General features: G+C 37.4%; 1 protein-coding gene across 1 annotated transcript in view; it reads left to right on the top strand.

Annotated features, from left to right (window-relative positions):
• Nucleotides 1-931: 931 nt before the first annotated feature.
• LOC149831735 (chlorophyll(ide) b reductase NOL, chloroplastic-like) overlaps nt 932-21387 on the top strand; it is a 31443-nt gene continuing 10987 nt past the window's right edge. The window contains exons 1-9 of the mRNA XM_090014089.1: nt 932-1205; nt 2285-2353; nt 2439-2497; nt 2610-2696; nt 8954-9021; nt 9117-9165; nt 9271-9356; nt 10450-10507; nt 11211-11261. Coding sequence (XP_089870215.1) covers nt 950-1205; nt 2285-2353; nt 2439-2497; nt 2610-2696; nt 8954-9021; nt 9117-9165; nt 9271-9356; nt 10450-10507; nt 11211-11261 — 783 coding nt within the window. The 5' untranslated portion in view covers nt 932-949. The remainder of the gene's footprint in view (nt 1206-2284; nt 2354-2438; nt 2498-2609; nt 2697-8953; nt 9022-9116; nt 9166-9270; nt 9357-10449; nt 10508-11210; nt 11262-21387) is intronic.

The raw sequence follows: 21387 nt of genomic DNA, 5'->3' as shown, positions 1-21387 counted from the left end.
GAAAAAAAACTATAAAGTGGTTACAATTAGGTTACGGTCTTCAAAACCATATATAGTGGCTGTTCTCTTTTGCCTCACCGTCAAGAAAGAAAAAACATCTCTCTCATTAAGTTTAGAGAAGAAGAAAATACCACCTATAGAGGTTTTGAAAGATCTAACCTATCAAGATCTATCGGTGCAATAATGAATTTAAGTACTCTTTTATATTATATTTTATTTATTTATTTATGATCTTTTCAATAATTTAGCATGAACAAATTTAAGAATCAAGAAAATCAATCATCCAACTTAGGTTTGACACTTCCCAAGCTTTCTAAGTTTTAATAAGCTTTTTAAAACTACAAGTAGGACATTCACCCTCACTCACCTGGGACACACACAGAGTATCAACAGGCATAAGAAAAGGTGTGCTGTGCTGACCCTTTCGTCCCAAATTCTGACTCCTACCCGGCATGCAGGCACCTTTAACCGGTGGGTTTCATAAGAGCTTGAGTGTCGGTGACCCCACATGGGATCTCGTGTTTACCTCGCTGAAGGGTGGGCCCATTAAGTGACCCCACATGGGGTCACCTGTTTTATTTTAACCGATTGGATGTTTTAATAACAAATTACCTTTTCCAAAGACACGCTGCTTCCTAAAGTCACTGAGTTAATAATTTTTTATAGAAATATAATGACTAAAAATGCCCTTAATTTTTTATTTATTTAATTGAAGAATATAATTCTTTTTCTCAACGAGGGACCAAAAGGTAAATTTCGTATTCATAGCAGCCTGGCTGGGTACTTAAGAAAATGAAAGAACATAAAATGTAATAACAAAAAAAAAGCAGTCGTGTCTTTGTAAATAACTGATAAATTCGGAGGCTTTCTGAGTTTTAAAATATCGAACAATAATTATATATATTATTTTTGGCGCTACGTTATCCCTTTCCCCAACACTGTAACTCCAATGGCTTCCCTCCATTTTCTGACACTCTCTCCCTTCTCTGTTCTCCCCAATTTCAAGCCAGAGAGGCTTCAATTCATCTCAGTAACGCTAAACCCTTCGATCGACGGTCGTCTCCGCGGTCGCAGCAGTTTTTTCCCCGTCGAAAACCACCCGAAATTCGGAGAAATAGGGATGCCAAACATAATTAGGGCAGAATCCAAGCCGAGAGAACCCATGGTTCCTCCTTACAATGTACTAATCACAGGTTCGACGAAAGGTACCTCTTCTGCCGAAACCGATCTTTGTTGTTCTCCATTTGCTTTATAAATTTAATTGGAAATACTTGTCATATCTGTTAATTCTAGGGTTTTTCGTTCTCTGTTGAAGAGTAAGAAAGAAGAAATCTACGGTTTTCTTGGGTAGTTGGTTTTAATTGTAGATTTGATGCTTCTTTTTTTCTTTTTGTTTGTCTTCCTTTATTCGGTCCTCAGTTTGGGTGTGAAATTGTAGAATCATATGTATTAGAATGATCCAAGCAAAGTGGATCATTCTAATGATCTAAGCCAATTAGATGTAGCTCATTTGATACAATGAGCTCATTTTCTATCTAAAGAGCTATGAGAGTAAGTGCATGTTGAGAGCTCAGTATTTGGTTAGGGAAATGTCTGGTTTGGAAAACCAGAGATGCAAATGAAAAACCTTTGTGATTGAGTCAGCTAAGAGACTGCTATATACTTTCTAGCAGTCCAAACAAACGTTACATATACGGTTTTCACTGCCTCAAATCTCTGCTTGCATGGTACCTTTTGTATTTCTCAGTTTTGGTCCTGTAGTGTCTCTATTGCTGAAGACCAACTAGAGATCTTGACCATGGAGATACGACTACATGTACTGCAAATTTACACAGAAAGACTAACACCACCAATGCTGTTCTGCGTCACAAATATGATGATTATTGATTGGTTTTTTGACTGTCAAACAAGTATGTCTGAGAGGCCATCTAAATTCCACTGTGGGCAATATCAAATTTTGGTATAGCAATAAATTGACCAAGTGTTGTTATCATCATGGCAGACGTACTGGTATATTGAACTTTCTCCTAACTTTCAAACTTCTTCCAGTTTGGACTTGTGATTGATTACTTGATGCTTATAACTTGGGTAATCTTCTAAAGGTTTTTAGGCATAGACGAGGACCACTATTATAGATATTTTGGTGTTTGATCTTTGGATATTTTAAAGACAAATTTCTTCACCTCCATATGGCTCTTTTCTATAGCAAAGTTCTTGTTATCCATTGGATGAATTTAGTGCTGCTGTAGAACATTTCTTTAAACTGTTTTATATCTTGATATAGGAATCGGTTATGCCCTTGCTAAAGAATTTCTGAAAGCTGGTGACAACATCATAATATGCTCCAGATCAGGTATTGATTCCTTTTCTAACTTTAGTTACGGGCTGTCACTGGGAACTAGATTGAGCAACTTTGTAACTAAAAGTTGAATGTGCAGTAGAACGTGTTGAATGTGCAGTCCAGAATTTGAGGGAGGAGTTTGGACAGCATGTGTGGGTACCCATTCAGTTTCTTCTTTCACTTGAAATTCTTTTGAATGTGTAGTACTTTCCTTGTTTAGAAATATACGTGGTCGGTCTTGTGAATACTGGCATCTGTTATGTTCTAGGGTACAATTTGTGATGTTAGAGAGGGAGATGATGTCAAGGCATTAGTTTCCTTTGCACAAGAGAAGCTCAATCATATAGATATATGGGTATGTCTTGACCTTATGTGTATTTTTTCCTTTTGTGGCATTGATGTGTGATATGTCTTAGTTTCCCATAATTATAAAATAACAGGTGAACCAGCTTTGTATCAGACAACTCTTGGAAGTATCTCAATTTTAGTGACTTTGTTAAAGAAATAAAACTCATTTGGTTATACTATGTATTGATGACAATAGAGAGAGAATCACCTTTGGTCTTAGTTCTTTGGTATTGGGAAATAAGTTGCTTGGGCTCTTTCTCAAGACATCAGGTGTTTATGTATGGTCACAAAATAGTAAATATCCTTAACTATATGAGCTTGTGACAGCGTTTGGGTTTTATGGTGTTATGGTGCCTAAGAAGGTGGCTGTTTGGATTGAAAAACATGATGAGGTTCATGTGCTGTTGATAGCAAGTGCATTTTATATTGACCCATGCATATATATATATATATATATATATATATGACATTATGGAAATAAATAAAGAAATAATTAGAACTCTTTTAACAAAATGGAGTCAAATACTGGAATTTACAAATATGAAAATAAGAATTATAGGTAACACCCCAATTTCTTCTACGTGATGACCCTAGTTTTAGATTGTAACACCCCAAGATTTTTAACCCGAAAAATACATGATTTTTTTTAATTAGTAGAAACCTTTTCAAACTTTTTGGGTCAAAACCTTGGACGGGTTACAAATTGGTCAAACACAATAGCACTGGATTTTTATGTGGAGAACATTATAAAACATAAAAACCATATGCAAATCTTTGTTCCTCTCTCTATTTCTCTCAATAAGTTGTCTAAGAAGATGTATAGCTTCCATAGTTGATCTTCCAGGCATAAAACCAAATTGATTCTCCGATATCATGACAACCTTTCTCAACCTAAACTCAATCACCCTCTCCCAAAGTTTTATAGTATGACTCATGAGTTTTATACCACGATAGTTTGTGCAATCTTGTATATCACCCTTATTCTTATATAGAGGCACCAAAGTACTCTTCCTCCACTCATTAGACATTTTATTTGTCCGCCAAATCTTGTTAAAAAGATTTGTCAACCATTGTAAACCTTTCTCTCCCAAGCATTTCCAAGCCTCGATAGGTATACCATCTAGGCCAACTGCCCTTCTTGATTTTATTTTCTTCAAAGCCTCTACAATTTCTTTCTTTTGAATCTTGCGCATGAAGTCACGATTCATCTCATGAAAAGGAATGTACAAGTCTCCAAGATCCTGAGCATGACTTCCATTAAATAGCTTATCAAAATAATCTTTCCATCTCTCCTTAATCTCCTCATCTTTGACTAAAACCCTTTACGTTTCATCTTTGATACATCTACCCATACCCAGATCCCTCGATTTCCTATCTCTCATCTTTGCAAGCCTATAAATATCCTTCTCGTCCTCTTTTGTATCCAACTTATCATAAACCTCCTTATATACCTTATCCCTCGCGTTTCGAACTACTTTTTTAGCTTCTTTCTTTGCTATTATTTACTTCTCCAAATTCTCATTATCACGACTCTACTTAGATTTCTATAACACTCTCTTTTAACCTTAATAGCTAATTTGACATCTTCATTTCACCATGATCTATCCTTACCTAGCAGTGCACCTCCTTTAGACTCACCAAATACCTCCTTAGCTACCTTTCTCATGTCACCCATTATCTTATTCCACATTAATTCTGAATCCTCCTCGAGACACCAATCAACTTCCTTAACTACCTGCTCTACAAACATTCCTTGTTTAGCTCCTTTCAGTGCCCACCACTTAATTCTAGGATCTATCCTATGTCTGTCCCTTTTGCGGCATTGTCTAATTCTAAGAACTAAAATTAAGACTCTATGTTGTGTAGCTATACTTTCTCCTGGTATAACCTTACAATCGATGCAACAACCCCTAGCTCTCTTTCTAAGTAGGAAAAAATCTATCTGACTCGTATTAACCCCACTTTTAAATGTTACTAGGTGAGACTCCCTCTTCCTACACCAAGTATTTGCTAAGATCATATCATAGGACAAACCAAAATCTAAAATCTTTTCTCCACTTTTGTTTCTTTCTCCTATACCATAACCTCACCTACATTGTGTTGTGAAATTTATACTTTTGTATATTTCTTTTATGAGATCGTTATTAGTCAATTAGAGACCCTATTGTATTTGTGCACTTATGTAGCCCTTCGTTGACATTGTGATTGGACACATCTTGTTATATTTCATAGCTATCTCCTATCTCTGTTGTTGGGGAAGTAACCCTTCGTGCTTAGCAATATTCAACATAGCCTAGTGTTTACTCTCTTCTTGTAAGCCACAAGAGAATTAATATTCACATTATTTCTTAATTAGTTAATTCTCTTAACATACGTGCTTAAAAATTACTTAATCAAATACAAATTTGATGCCCCCCACAGTGCACATGCACATATGATTTTAAGTTAAACTATCATAAGATTTTCGACCACCGCTTTGGGGCCACAATACACACCAATTCACTGGACCTTTCCCAAGGTCGTGATCCATGACTTGGTGTTCATCATTCATTTGTTCATATATCATGGAAACTATTACCTTTTCCATTTCTATCGCAATGAAGGTAAATCATTTTGCAACCTCTACACACATCACATTACATCATGTCACATGTGCCATCATCATGCCAGTATACTTTACCATTTCAAACTGTCAGAAAATATGTGTTTGCAAATCCAATTACACTCATAATTAAAACAATGTACTTAGGTGAGATCAAATGTACACCATCATAACAGGTTAGATATTCATGCTTATAGACCTTATTTAAAACTCTTGTGCATGCGTACAACAATTATGGCAAGAACATTAAAAATCATGGTGGAATCACATGGTCTAATCATTAGCCAAACACAATAATTTGTTCATTTATACATAGATGTAAAACCAATTATGATTTTTCCACAAGAATAACTTAAATAAATGATATATATATATATATATGTGTGTGTATTTTGCACATATATAATGACTGGCTGTGATAGCCCACTTCTAGTCCTACCGCGCACCCATCCAACTTGTAACCTATGTCACACGGACTCGGCTCCAAGGTCGCCGCACCCGCGTCGACACGCACCGACACAGGTGCGGCTCGGACTCGGTCAACCCGACCCTGGGTGTGGTCAATGCACCCAGGGTCATTTTGGTCCATTTTTTGATTTTTTTTTTGAATTTTTTTTTTGAAATTTTCTGGGCTACAGCTGTAAGGAAAAAAACCCATCACAACTAAAAAACCTGTACACTTTCAAGTTTTAAGTACAGAATGGGCACAACTCAAGTTTTTGTGGTTTTTTCCTGTATGAAGAAAGTGAATTATTACAGTGTATGAAGAAAGTGCCCAAAAGTGAATTATTCCTGTATGAAGAAAGTGTACAGAATGCCTTCACAACTCATCACCTGTCCCCTAATGGGCACAACTTTGACCGAGTCTTATATATATATATATTTAATATATATATATATATATTTAATATATATATATATATATATATATATAGCCGAGTCCCCGTGTCCAAAATTTTTGAAATTGCGCCGCACCCGTGTCGCACCCGCACCCGCACCCATGTGACATAGCTTGTAACATTTTTTTTTCGATACATCTGTTCATTTCCCCTATATATAATTTTTTCACATTTGTGTGTGTGTATATATATATCAAATTTCAGACGAACTATGGCAGACCTCTAGTGGCCGGCAACCATTTACCTGACATGGTTGTGGCACACCAACAGGGTGACACACCCAGCTGATCGCCCGGTCCGAAAACAAATCAAGCTGGGGTCGAGCTGACCTCAAGCCTTATGCACCTGCATGGGTGCAGCAGTTGCTGCACACCACCAAACACAACAGGCTAGGGGTCGTTCCAACCCCGACCTGCTATGCTCAGTTACCCTGCAGTGCCCACCAAGGACCAGCCGGGCTGGGGATCAAGTAGACCCCAGCCGGCAGTGCCTAATCAGGGTAGCAAACAACAACAACGCTCAACAGGGTGTGGCACGCCCTAGTCAGGGTCGGCAGGCCCTGGTCAAGCAGGGAAGTCTGACCAGTAGGGTCTGGATTGTTTGACTGCATCAACAGAGCAAGCCCGGGTGAATAAGCTGAGTCGAACAAACCCCAACCTAACCCCAAACCCGACAACACCCATCACTATTTGAAACAAAAACACAGATTCCATCCTAGAAAGGAAAATGCATACCAATCTATATGTAAAAGAAAAATAATATGCAGATTTGATTTAATAAACCACACAGGGCATGATCATGATAAAATGCAGATCCTATTAATCATAAATTGCAGATCCTATCTAATGTAAATCTCAGATCAAATTTTAACATAAAACACTGGCATTACCTAACATAAGACACAAGCATTACCTAACATAACCACACATCAAATTTAATGCAGGTCAGACCTTAAAAACGCAGAACACAGCAACTAAAAATCTGATTTTTATTTTTACAACCTACTACAATATGCAAATCATGTTTAACATACATTGTGGATCAGATTTCACATGAATGCAGATCAAATTTAACAAAAACACAAATCAGGTTTAACATAAAAAGCAGATCATTTTCTTTAATATGAAACGTAAAAACCTGATTTTCCTTTTTTTCAATAACCTGAAATTCAATCACATGTTAATGGATATAACGTGAACACGTCACAACCATATATGTACAGAAAAACGCAGGGCACTTCTATAAAACATAAAATTCTTTCTTTTTGCTTTCCTTCCTAATTACATATGTAAAATCAGAGCATCAATAGCATGAAGAGATTAATACTTATGCAGCCTATATCGATGCACATGTATGCAATCAAGGTACCTACCTTAGAGATCGGTTTGATGGAAAAACCTCTGGGATCAAGGCTCCCACCTTTGAAATCGTGGTTGCACCAAGGTAGGTTCAGCAACACTACCTTTTCCAACTGAAGCTGAGCCTCCAAAGAAGTAGCAGCACCCTCTATCCTGAATGGAGACCTCCCACACGTGAAGAAGAAACAAGAGGGAGAAGAGAGGTATAGAGATAGAGATAGAGAGAAGTGTGAGAGAATAAAGATAGGAAAATGAGAAGGTTGAGAGAGAGACCCGTAGCCATATACATGACTCTCTATTTATAGGGAGTCCATTAAATGGCAAGGGAAGGGGAAGAGGCCATCACGTGTGGTCTCTTCTCCTTCCAAGCATTTAATTGACTTAAACCCTACAATGTTCATAACTTCTCTATTATTTTATTATTAATTCTTTTAGAGAAGTGGGTGGGCTGAGCCACCCTTTCCTCTTCCTCTATTCAAAGTTCCCAAAACGTATATTCATTTTTTTTTTATTTTAGGTGGGGTCCACTAGGGAGGGGTGACCCACCATGTCACTATTTCTTTCTTTCTTTAATGTTTTATCATTTAGCTAAGTTTTGTCTTACTAATAACTCCATTAATATAGTTTGTTATTTCATAAGTAATATATTAAATAAATATACTATCTAATCTTACTTATTTAATATTTCTTATTGGATCCTGGATCCACGTTGGATCCAATTCTATTTGGATCAAACCATATCCAAATCCAATGTGGAATTTAGATCCTCTTGGGATCCAGATCCAAATACCCAAATCCAATTTTTTCTCTAATGGATTTCTGATTTTCCCACGATCCAGATCCAGATACCGGATCCACTTACTCTAGATAATGGATTTCAAATTTTTTTAAATCCAGATCCAAAATCCAAGTCCAAACGGATTTCAATTTGCAAACTAAAATTTTAGGTTTTAAATTCCTCAAAACCTTTAATTCGCTCGAGCTGATGATTTTATTAGCTTTTCAATAGATTAAATAAAGATAATACTCGAACATTAAGGTATATCGTTAATTATTTATTTAACTAATTATAAAAAATATGCGGGTCTTACATAGATAGCTTTCTTTTTTCCTCTCTAAATTTTGTTTCATCCCTGTATTATACTTCTTGGGCTTTACACAATCTATTGGGAAGACTTTGGTTTTCAGATTCTTGTTATATGCTGTTAAGATGTATTAAAATCTAAGCTGGCACACTTTTTATGATGAAATATTTGTGCACTTCTCTGCATCCAATTATCCTGAATGTGTATTTTGAGATACCTTCCTTTTCTTTTATGAAGGTTGGAGTTTCTTTGTAAAAAAGTTTGGTTTTATCCACCACCATAAATTTTTTGAATTAGTTCTGTCATTGTAATGAATGCAGATAAATAATGCTGGATCAAATGCATACAGCTACAAGCCATTGACAGAGACATCTGATGAAGATCTTATGTAGATGCTTACAAGACTTATCCTTTAATTACATTGATGCATCGTGGAATGGTATTTTCACTGATAAATGTAGCTGATATAACTTTTGTTTGTAGGGAAGTTGTGACTACAAATACACTTGGTTTGATGATCTGTTGCAGAGAGGTAAAATTTTCTTTCGATTACATATCCTAAAGTGACCAGTTTAATTTTTTAACATGATATTTCCTTGTTTTCATGTTCTGAACTTTGAGGGCTTGATGCTTGTAGGCAATAAAAATGATGTTCAGCCAACCACGTGGAGGTCATGTTTTCAATATTGATGGTGCTGGTTCTGATGGGAGGCCTACTCCTCGGTGCAGTAAACTGGAATTTGTTTTAGCACTATTTTATTGGACAAACTCAAGAACTTTAGCTGTGGCTCCTTGTCTTCAAAGTTTTTGCCTCATCTGTGAAGAAAAATGGATATCAATGCTTATCATGTGTCAGAGTGCTACTTAACATTGTAACAATTCAAGAATATGCATGCAAAACACCATACAGGATTCCACTATTTCCTTCATCAACAACAACAACAACAACAACAACAACAACAACTACGCCTTCATCCCAAAACAATTGGGGTCAGCGATATGAACCAAAAAAGAAATTCATTTTGGGTCTTCCACATGAATCCTTTTCCTCCAATCATTTCTATCCAACGCCATGTCCTCGGTGAGGTTCAAAGCATTCATATCCTTTCCTATCATCTCCATCCAAGTCTTCCTAGGCCTACCCCGACCTCTTTTAACTAATATATTTTCCCATTTCTCCAACCTTCTAACTGGAGCATCATTAGGCCTTCGCCGAATATGTCCAAACCACCGTAAACGATTCTCTCGCATCTTATTTTCAATGGGTGCAACACCTACCTTCTTACGTATCTCTTCGTTCCGAATCTTATCTTTTATTGTATTTCCACACATCCATCTAAGCATCCGCATCTCAGCTACACTCATTTTTTGAATATGATGTCTCTTGGCAGCCCAACATTCTCTACCATATAGTAAAGCGGGTCTAATAGTCGTCCTATAAAACTTTCCCTTCAACCGCAATGGCATTCTACGATCGCACAGCACTCCAGTAGCACTTTTCCATTTCATCCACCCAACCTTTATCCTATGATTAACTATTTCCTTCATCAACAGAAAAATATTCAGGCACCAAGCAATGCAAGGAAATTAACTAAGAAACTTTGAACAAGAACTGAAAGGAGATACTCATCCTGCAGTTTTCTTCAGTTCTCATCTATGAAAAGAGGCAACCCTGTTTGCTGCATCATTTTAAATTATTTTATTTCTTAAAGAGATCTATTTAGTTTTTTAGAGTCATTCTTTTGTTTAAATCCAGGAACTCTCTCTTTTATGTGATTGCATGATACTGAGTTGGAGACTTGGCTTTGTTTTCTAGATTTGCTGCATATGGGGCTACAAAACGTAGTGTGGTGCATCTGACAAAGTCTTTACAGGTATTGATTGATAATTGTTGGAACTAGGAATCTATGGCTGTGCAGGGATAAAAGGTTTTCTTACGGGGTTACTTGCAAGTATGCACAGATGGCATGGATCTTATTTGTGTATCAGTTTGTCTATTAATGTTTTTAATGAACATTTTCACGTAGGACTGCTTTTATATATCTGGATCTCAGCCGTTGTTTTTCCTGTTGCTTTCCCGATGGTAGAATGCCATAGTTACTGCTATAATCTTCTTGTTTTTTAAAATTTTAGATGGATTTCTTCTCCGGGCCCATCAAATCATCTGTTTTTTCTTTTTCTGTTTTATGCTTAGAAATAACATAGGATTTAGTTCTCTTCAAGTTGTTAATGATAGTGGAACACCAGCATGGCCATGCACTTTCAGGTTACATAGTAAACCAGCAAGAATTTATAAACCAATAAATAAGATTAAGTTATTTATGTTCATCTTTGTTTAAAGTATTAGCGGAATTAGATAACTCCAAAGCATTTAACCTGGCAATTATTAAGGTGTGTGTGTGTGTGTGTGTGTGAGAGAGAGAGAGAGAGAGAGAGAGAGAGAGAGAGAGAGAGAGAGAGAGAGAGAGAGAGTTGTCTTGTTTCATGTATGGAGGTAGCTGATTTAGTAATAGATATTTTAAAATGAGGAGGTGTTTCCGTTCTTTTTTATTTAATTGAATTGATGTTGTGTCTCAGGCTGAACTACACATGCATGAGGTTAACAATGTTATGGTGCATAACTTATCGGTATGTCTATTTCTTATTCATAGATAGAACTTGTTTTATAAATAACCATTGTTCACCATTTAAGATACACAAATCAATTGTTACCAAATGAAGGCATTTTTATGGTTTGGTGTCCCACTATTGTAATTTTAAGTGCCATGCTACGTGACAGCATTATTTATTTCATTATATCTGGTTTTCTTTTGGATTTGGGTGTGGTTTTTGAATTAAAGTAAATGGAAGACATCCTTATTTTGGACTACATAGGGATTTTTCAGAGATATGCATGTGCAGAAGTTGATAAATAATAATTTAGGAACCCAAAAAGGCATCATTACATGAGAACTTGGACATTCTTGAACTTTGGACTAACACAGCATCCATGGATATGGGTCAAATGGGGTTGGGTGGGCAGACCCAATCTGTGCTGTTGGATCTAAAACTTAAGAAAAAATTTAAAAGCAGGTTGGTGCTTGGGTATAGAAATCTAAGATTCAAGCACTTTTGTGCCCAAATAATTTTTATACCCAACTCTGCTGGCTCTTTATAATGTGCACCTGAACCAACCTAAATCCAAAACCAAACCCAATTTCTACCTCAACTTGTATGTACCTTAGCACTTCAACGGACCTGAACTCAAAACCAAACCCAATTTCTGTAATGAAAAGAGGCGGAAGCACCAATAGAGCAAAAGTCACTCGTTAAGAGTGACTACAAGAGCCAAGAACACAAACACCAAATGTGCACACACAAAACTCACAAATATAGGAAATGACTTAAAGTCATAAGTTGGATTTATTGAAGAAAGCAAGAGAAGGGTGTAAAAACCCATACATTTACAAGGGGGAACCTCCTCTTTAAATAGAGGAGGGAAGCACTAAAGAGGACCCATAAAGGGGGCTCCCTTCTAGTCGTTGGGAGCCCCAACAGTCATAAATATGACTGTTGGGGCCCCAACGACTAGATGGGTGGGGCCCCTTTATGATTCCAAAAAGCAAAAAGAAGAAGTAAAAAAGGAAAAAGAAAAAAGGGAAAAAGAGAAAAAAGTGAAAAAGAAAAAGGTACATTAGGGAATTACCAAAATACCCCTATCGGGTTTTTGGTTTATACAAAACAGAAAGAAAATATAATTATGTATATATGCATATATACGTATATATACTTATATATATACTAATGTATATATATATAAGTATATGTATATATATATTTATATATACATAATTTAACACGCCCCCTCAAACTTTACGGGGAGAAGACCGAAAGTTTGCCAAGAAGAAACATGAATCGTGGAGTTGGGAGCGCCTTGGTGAAGAAGTCAGCTAGTTGATACTCTGAAGTGACATATGGCAATGTGATGGTTCCTTTGAGATATTCGTCTCGAACATAATGACAATCCATTTCGATATGCTTGGTCCGCTCATGAAAAGTGTGATTGCTGGCAATGTAAATTGCACTCTTGTTATCACAACAGAGCTTGGTGGGAGTGGAAATGTTAACGCCCATGTCAGTAAGAAGACTTCTGAGCCACACAATCTCCATAGTTGTCATTGCCATAGCCCGATATTCAGCTTCAGTAGATGATAAGGAGACCTTCTGCTGCTTCTTGCATCTCCACGAGATGAGAGATTCACCTAAAAAAATGCAAAGACCCGTAATTGAGATTCGATCATTGGGATTTCCTCCCCAGTCAGCATCAGTAAAAGCAGTTAATTCAAGAGATGAGGAAGAGGATAAGAAGAGTCCCTTGGAGATGGTATTTTTGATATATCGCACAATTCTCATTACGGCCGCCATATGAACCGTAGTAGGAGCGTGCTGAAATTGGCTCGCTGCATGAACCGCATGAGCTATATCTGGACGTGTGATGGATAGATAGGTGAGGGATCCAATTAATTGGCGGTAGGGGGTTGGATCTTCAAGAAGAACACCATCTTCAAGTCTTAGTTTCGCATTGATAACTTCAAGGGTCTCCACTTTCTTTTCATCAGATATTCCAGACTTGGTACAAATTTCCGCAGCTAACTTCATTTGAGATAAGATGTACCCTCGTGCTGAATAGGCCACTTCAATTCCTAAAAAATATCTCAAATAACCAAGGTCAGACATATCAAAAGTATCTTTTAATATAGACTTAACATCATTTACTCCTTTTTTGTCATTCCCAGTGATGATCATATCATCAACATACAGTAGAAGCATAATAATGGAGTCACTTGTTCTTTTGACAAAAAGAGCAGTGTCAGTATAACAAAAAGAAAAACCTAAATTGATTAATACAGTACTAAACCTGTCATACCAAGCTTTAGGAGCTTGCTTAAGTCCATATAAAGCCTTTTTTAATTTTAAAATTTTTCCATTTAAATTCATACCTGGAGGTGGTTCCATATAAACTTCTTCATTTAAATTACCATTCAAGAAAGCATTTTTAACATCAAGTTGAAAGATGGGCCATTTTTTGACAGAAGCTATAGCAATAAGGGCTCGAACACTAGTCATTCGAGCAACCGGGGCAAAAGTTTCATCATAGTCTACCCCATACTCTTGGGCATAACCTTTGGCTACCAACCTAGCCTTATATCTTTCCAATGAACCATCACTCTTAGTTTTTACTTTAAACACCCATCTACATCCAATGGGTTTCTTGCCATTGGGAGGATCAATGACTTCCCAAGTTTGTGCCTTTTTAAGGGCATTAATTTCAAGCTCCATAGCTTCATTCCAATGATCATATTGTTTAGCATCATTGTAATGTGATGGTTTATGAAATGAGTGAAGAGCAAGAAGACATGCTCGATAATTAGGGGAAAAAGAGTCATAAGAAACAAATCTATTTGGAATCTTATGAATGCGATTTGATCTTCTTTGAGAGGTTTCTTCTATCGACTCATTTTGAGAAAATCTTTCAAGGGCACATGGAGGATTTCTTTCATTCCTTCTAGAGTAGACTTGCATTTGTCTTGAAGCATTCTCTTCTAAGTTTTGATCATTATTTGGATGTTCAACAAGATCTTCAAGAGGTTCATTAAGATCAATATGATCATCTATGATGTTTTCTTGAGGTAACAAGTCAAATAAAAAGGAATAGTCAATATTTTCATTTGGTTGATGCGAAAAACCATTTTCTTCTAAGTAAGTTTGAAAATCATTAGACATATATTCACCTCCCGAATCGGACCTAAGAATAGATAGATTTCCCAAAAATTGATTTTTAACCATAGCATGAAATTCTTTAAAGAACGAGAAGACTTCAGATTTGCTACTTAAGAAGTATATCCATGTAAATCTAGTGAAGTCATCAATAAATACCACATAATACGAAAAGCCTCCTTTAGATAAAATAGGGGAAGGTCCCCACACATCGGAATGAACAAGTTCAAATGGCCGAGTGGCAAAATAACTTTTTTGAGGAAACAGAATAGCCTTAGATTTCCAAAAAATGCAATCTTTACAAGTCATGTGATTGTCTTTACAAGTATTGTTCAAAAAAGGGAAAAAATACATTTTTACAAAATTTGGATGACCAAGTCTCTCATGCCAAATTCCAATACTTTTATCTTTAACAAGATTGCAAGATGACTTAGATGGAAGCGTCAAAAAGTCTATAAAATAGAGATCACCCCTTCTATGGCCTTGCCCAATCAGCTTCCCTGACTGGAGATCCTGCACGATGCAATCTTTAGGTGAGAAAGAGACTTGGCATCCATGGTCGGTGATTTGGGAAACGGAAAAAAGATTTAAATTAATTTTTGGAACAACTCTTACTTTAGGAACAAAGAAATTTTGAGAATTTTTGAAGTCAAGTGTTCCAATACTTTCAATTTTTAAAGACGTTCCATCGGCCGTTGAGACATAGGAGGACATAGGTTCGGAAAAAACATTGGAAAGGGAGTTTTTATGAGATGTCATATGGAAAGAAGCACCAGAGTCTAGTATCCACATACCTGGAGGTGATGAAGAGTAGGCGATTGCGGCTCCGGATGTTGAAGGAGAAGACTTGAGAAGGTGTTGGAGAACTTCGGAGATATGATTAAGAGTTTCTTTGATATCTCCTTCTTTGGTACTTTCTTCCTTCTTTAGAGAACTTTCTCCAATCGCGGCAACCTTTCCTTTAAGCTTAGGACAAACCGGTCTAATGTGTCCCGGTTCATTACAATAGTGGCATATGATTCCCTTTCTAGGCCCATTGATATTTTTGTTAAAGTGGGGAGGTCTATATGCTTTAACATTAGAACCGGGCCTATTAACGGCCAAAACCTCATCATTCCTAATGCTCAAGCCAAGTCGAGTTTCTTCTTGACATACCTCGGCAAGAGCATCTTCAATAGGTAGGGCTTTGCTTCTATGGAGAAGAGATGCCCTCACTTGTTCAAATTCCGGGCGAAGTCCATGAAGGAATTGAAAAAAGTGCTCATTTTCAATTTGTTCCCTTCTTAGTTCAATGTCTTGTAAAGCAACCCATTTGGGCTCAAGAAGGGCAAGCTTATCCCAAAGAGGAGTTAGAGAGCTAAAATAGTCCCGGACACTCATATCCATTTGTTTGGTGGAACGAATTTTTTCTTGGCAAAAGAATTGCCGAGCAAAATCCTTTTGGGTATACATACCCTTAAGAAAAAACCAAGCCTCATTGGCTCTTCTAAACTTGGCAATATTGGCACAATTTTTAAGATCTACGTTGTTCATAAACCATGCCAAGATTTTGGCATGGTTACTTTCCCAATCCTCGATTTTGGATTGATGTTCATTAATGGCTTTGATGCGCTCATCGCCATCTAAAGCCTTTTCAACTTCATTTTCAATTTTGGTAAGAACAAGAGAGGGTTCGGGAGTAGTCCCCATAACAAAACCCCAAAGTTTCTTACCTCTTAGATGATTTTCCATAGCGGAGGTCCACATGAGATAGTTGGACCCATTTAGCTTGAAAGAGAGCTCCACTTTAGAGTCACGTTCCATCGGCACTAAATATACTTCCTTTCTTCAAAACTTTGAGAGACACGCTTTCCAAGATGTCAAAAGAGAAGCCCAATCACCAACCGAGCTTTGATACCATGTAATGAAAAGAGGCGGAAGCACCAATAGAGCAAAAGTCACTCGTTAAGAGTGACTACAAGAGCCAAGAACACAAACACCAAATGTGCACACACAAAACTCACAAATATAGGAAATGACTTAAAGTCATAAGTTGGATTTATTGAAGAAAGGAAGAGAAGGGTGTAAAAACCCATACATTTACAAGGGGGAACCTCCTCTTTAAATAGAGGAGGGAAGCACTAAAGAGGACCCATAAAGGGGGCTCCCTTCTAGTCGTTGGGAGCCCCAACGGTCATAAATATGACTGTTGGGGCCCCAACGACTAGATGGGTGGGGCCCCTTTATGATTCCAAAAAGCAAAAAGAAGAAATAAAAAAGGAAAAAGAAAAAAGGGAAAAAGAGAAAAAAGTGAAAAAGAAAAAGGTACATTAGGGAATTACCAAAATACCCCTATCGGGTTTTTGGTTTATACAAAACAGAAAAAGAAAATATAATTATGTATATATACATATATACGTATATATACTTATATATATATACTAATGTATATATATATAAGTATATGTATATATATATTTATATATACATAATTTAACAATTTCTACCCCAACTTGCTTGTACTCTAACCAATTTATGCCAGAACCCACAACATCCCAAACCGACAAGGACCTGAACTGCTTCATACCAGATGGGAAAAAGAATAAATTTATACCAAAACTGATTTGAACCTTATATACATACAATTCCTAGTCTTGTGAAGTTACCTAATCATAATCATCCATCACTAGTTACTGCTAGATTTTTGAAGTACTCTTGAGCAATTCGGCCTTTTTAAGCTAGTTTGAGCCCAGCCCTGTTGTCATCCTTGTAATAAAGTGGATTGAATCCGATACACACACAAGAACATGTAAGAACACACTTTCAATCAAGTGAAATGCTTGATTGAATCACCAAACCACCCACACAAGGGTCTAACAAATGTTAATATACATATAATCACTCATAAGAGTGCTAAAAGAATACAAGGCCTTCAAGGCCAATTTATAGAACAAGAGGGCTATTGGGGGCAGCCCAACGTGACTTTGGGCTGCTCCCAACGGTCAGATCACATTGGAGCTGCTCCCAATGTTACAACAACCTAGAAACTGAAAAAGAAGAATAAAACCAGAAAAATAGAAAAAGTAAAAAGAAATTAAAAAGGATTGTCAGCCCCTATTGGGCTGACAGCTATTGTAGTGAAAGTACCAAAATACCCTTGATGGGTATTTCGGTTTACAACACATTAGACATACATATACATATATGTATATATATGTATATACATATACATATATGTATATGTAAACATATCTTAACACCCCCCTTCAAACTCATGGTACAACCACTGAGAGTTTGCCAAGTAGGAAGTAGAATCTGGGTGATGGTAGCGCTTTGGTGAAGAAGTCCGCGAGTTGGTATTCTGATGGAACATATGACAGTGTGATAGTCTTTCGCAGGAACTCTTCACGAATGTAGTGGCAATCTATCTCAATGTGTTTCGTTCTCTCATGAAATGTATGATTGTTGACAATGTAAACAACGCTCTTGTTGTCACAACATAATTTCGAAGGTTCTGCAGTATGAACCCCCAAGTCTTTGAGAAGTTGTCTCAACCAAACTAACTCAGACGTAGTGGTTGCCATGGTCCGATACTCAGCTTCAATCGAGGAGAGTGACACCTTCTGGTGCTTTTTGCATCGCTATGAGATTAGAGAATCACCTAAAAAAATACATAAACCAGTGGTTGAGTGTCTATCATTGATATCCCCTCCCCAATCAAAGTCAGAATATGCAATGACTTCTAGTGAGGAAGAGGATGATAAAAACAAGTCAAGGTTAATAGATTTTTTAATATATTTAACAATTCTCATTACAACACTCATGCACTGTAGTGAGAGCATGCTGAAATTGACTAGCAGAATGAATAACATGAAATATATCAGGGCGGGTAATAGAGAGCTAAAACAAAACCCCAATCATCTGTCTGTAGGGCGTTGGATCTTGCAAGGGCTCTCCATCATCTATCTTCGTTTTGACATTTATGACTTCCGGAGTATCGACCAATTTTTCATCCGAGAGTCCTGATCTTTCAATGATCTCCGCTGCATATTTAGTTTGTGACAAAAAATAATCACGATTTGATTAAACAACTTCTATTCCGAGAAAATATCATAAAAAACCAAGATCTGTCGTATCAAAGTTGACTTTAAACACATCTTTGATATGGTTAACTCCCTGCTTATCATCTTCTGTGATTATCATATCGTCTACGTACAGTAGTAGAATCACCATTCCTGCATTAGAAGACTTAACAAATAATGTAGTATCAGTAAAACAAGATTTGAAATAAAGTTTTATCATTACATCATTGAACCTATCATACCAAGCTTTTGGAGCTTGATTTAAGCCATACAAGGACTTACGTAATGAGAGAGTTTTTCTATGTGCTAAAGACAAACTAGGAGGAGGATCCATGTATACTTTTTCATCTAGGTTACCATTTAGAAAGACATTTTTAACGTCCATTTGAAATATGAGCCATTTCCTAATCGATGCTATAACAATGAGAGTTCTAACAGTAGTCATGCGAGCAACTGGGGCAAATGTCTCATCATAGTCAATCCCATATTCTTGACTATAACCCTTGGCTACTAACCTAGCCTTATATCTTTCTAATGTTCCGTCGCATTTGGTTTTTACCTTGTAAAATCATCTGCATCCTATAGTTTTTCTTCTTTTAGGTAATGTTTGGATCTCCCAGGTTTTTGCCTTTTCTAATGCTTTCAGCTCGTCATTCATGGCCTTAATCCATTCATGTCAATGTTTGGCCTCATGATATGATTGAGGTTCAAAATACGAGTGAATGTCCATTAGGCAAGATCTAAACCTAGGTTCAAAGGAATCATACGATACGAATCTACTAGGAGCTTTCGAAATTCTTATAGATTTTCTAAGGTTAGAAGGATTTTCTTCTTGGCATTGGAAGTATCTTTCTAAAGCACTTTGTGGGTGATCTTCAGTACGACGAATATATGTTTGTAAATTATCGTGAGATAGGTCCATGTTGTCAAGACTGCTATTCACATTCTCATTTTCCTCGTGAGTGTTTTGACTCTCATGAATATTTTCACTCTTGTCATTGACTAGGTCAAAGAGGAACGAATAATCATAACTCTCTTAGATATTATCTTTGGTAAACCCGCTTTCATTTTCAGGAAACGTAACATTTCTAGAAACATATAATTTGTTTCTTTCAATGTCAAAACACCTATATCCTTTTTGGTTTTTGACATAGCCAAAAAACACACAAAGAATGACTTTAAGAGAGAGATTATCATTTTTGTTGGTAAGAACAAAACATTTGCTCCAAAAAACCCTCAACCTTTTGTAATCTGGAGACATTTTCCAAAGTTTTTCAATAGGAGAAATGTTCTCAATATTTTTTGAAGGCATTCTATTTATCAAGTAAAGCGTCGTAAGGGCAGCTTCAACCCAATTTTTTTTTTGGAACATTTCTAGATTCTAGAAGTGTTCTAGTGGTTTCAATAATGTCTGATGCAGTGAGGGAACCAGCTTTGGTGCCCTTGATCTCGGACGATGATGGCACGACCCTCACGGTCGTGTGATATGCAGAAAATAAGAGGATGGTCCACCGAAAACGATAACACTTGTTTTTATTTTTAATATAGAATTCAATCGATCAATAGAAGGAACATTAACCAAAGGAAAGGTAACAAATGAAAGGAATAAAATCCAAAAAAATAAACTGTTGAAAGACAAAATGAAAAATGCTGCTGCAATGTTCAATATTCTCTGCCTTCACACAACCCTAAACATGGCATTAATAATGCATGACTGGATCTGGGTCTTGGGTCCCGTCCTTGGACCCGAGGTAACTTGTTGCTGCTGGTGGATCGGGGTGCTGTCAACGTGCAGTGCTGCTTCCAGCCTTGGCTCGCCTTGAGTAAGTGCGCAGGAGCACCACTTCCTTGCACTGGGGCACCAGACTCGCGATCGGATCCATTGTCTGGGTCCGATCGTCCATCCTATTGGTGCCAAGATCCATGGACACGCCTGGGTCACCCTGTGTAGACCGGGCCCGGTCCTGCTCTGCATCATTCTCCCCTGGTTGGGAAGAAGTCAACTCTAACTACTTGTTGTCTCCACAGTAAGCATATAGATCAGACACATTGATGATAGGCGAAATGTGTCAATCTTCAGGCAGTTCAAGGAGGTAAGCATTCAGACCCAATCGTCGGAGAATCTTAAAAGGGCCATACTTCTTAGGACTCAACTTGCTATAAGTACCCACTGAAAAATGCTCGGGACGCAAGTGAACCCAAACTAACTGACCGACTTGAAACTGGACATCTCAACGACCTTGGTCTATGAAAGCTTTGTAGGCTTCGTACCTTTCGACAAGTTTGGCTCAGACCTGTCGGTGGATATCACGCATGTACTTAACGACATCAAATGCGTCTGGGGCTGGGTCTGGGATACTGGACACAGGTGCTAGGTCTACTACATGGATGGGTGACTGACCATAAACCACTTGAAAAGGAGACTTGCCCATGGACCGGTTGATGGAACTGTTATATGCGAACTTGGCTTGCGGCAAGACTAGGTCTCATGTTTTGACATTCTCCCCAACTAGACTCCTTAGCAAATTCCCTAGGGTGCAGTTCACGACTTCAGTTTGGCCATCGGTTTGTGGGTGGTATGCACTGCTGAACTGGAGCTTGGTTTAAATAAGGTCCATAACAATTTTCAAAAATGAATCATAAAATGCGTGTCACGATCTGAAGTGATCGTGTGAGGCAACCCATGAAAACGGGCTACGCCCTTGAAGTAGTATGAAGCTACTAACGAGGCGTCAGTGGTTCGTTTATATGGAACAAAGATAGCCATTTTGGAAAAACGGTCAACCATAATTAAAATGGAATCAAAACGACGCGAGGTTCTGGGAAGACTCACAACAAAATCCATGGAAACATGTTCCCAAGGTCGCTCAGGGATGGGTAATGGGGTATACAAACCACTGTTCTGATGTGGACCCTTGGACACTTGACACACTCGA

The sequence above is a fragment of the Nuphar pumila genome, chromosome 7 (assembly GCF_984573655.1).
Source record: "Nuphar pumila chromosome 7, dmNupPumi1.hap1.1, whole genome shotgun sequence".
NCBI lineage: Eukaryota > Viridiplantae > Streptophyta > Magnoliopsida > Nymphaeales > Nymphaeaceae > Nuphar > Nuphar pumila.
The sequence above is the reverse complement of the archived record's forward strand: the minus strand, read 5'-3'. Positions and strand labels throughout refer to the sequence as shown.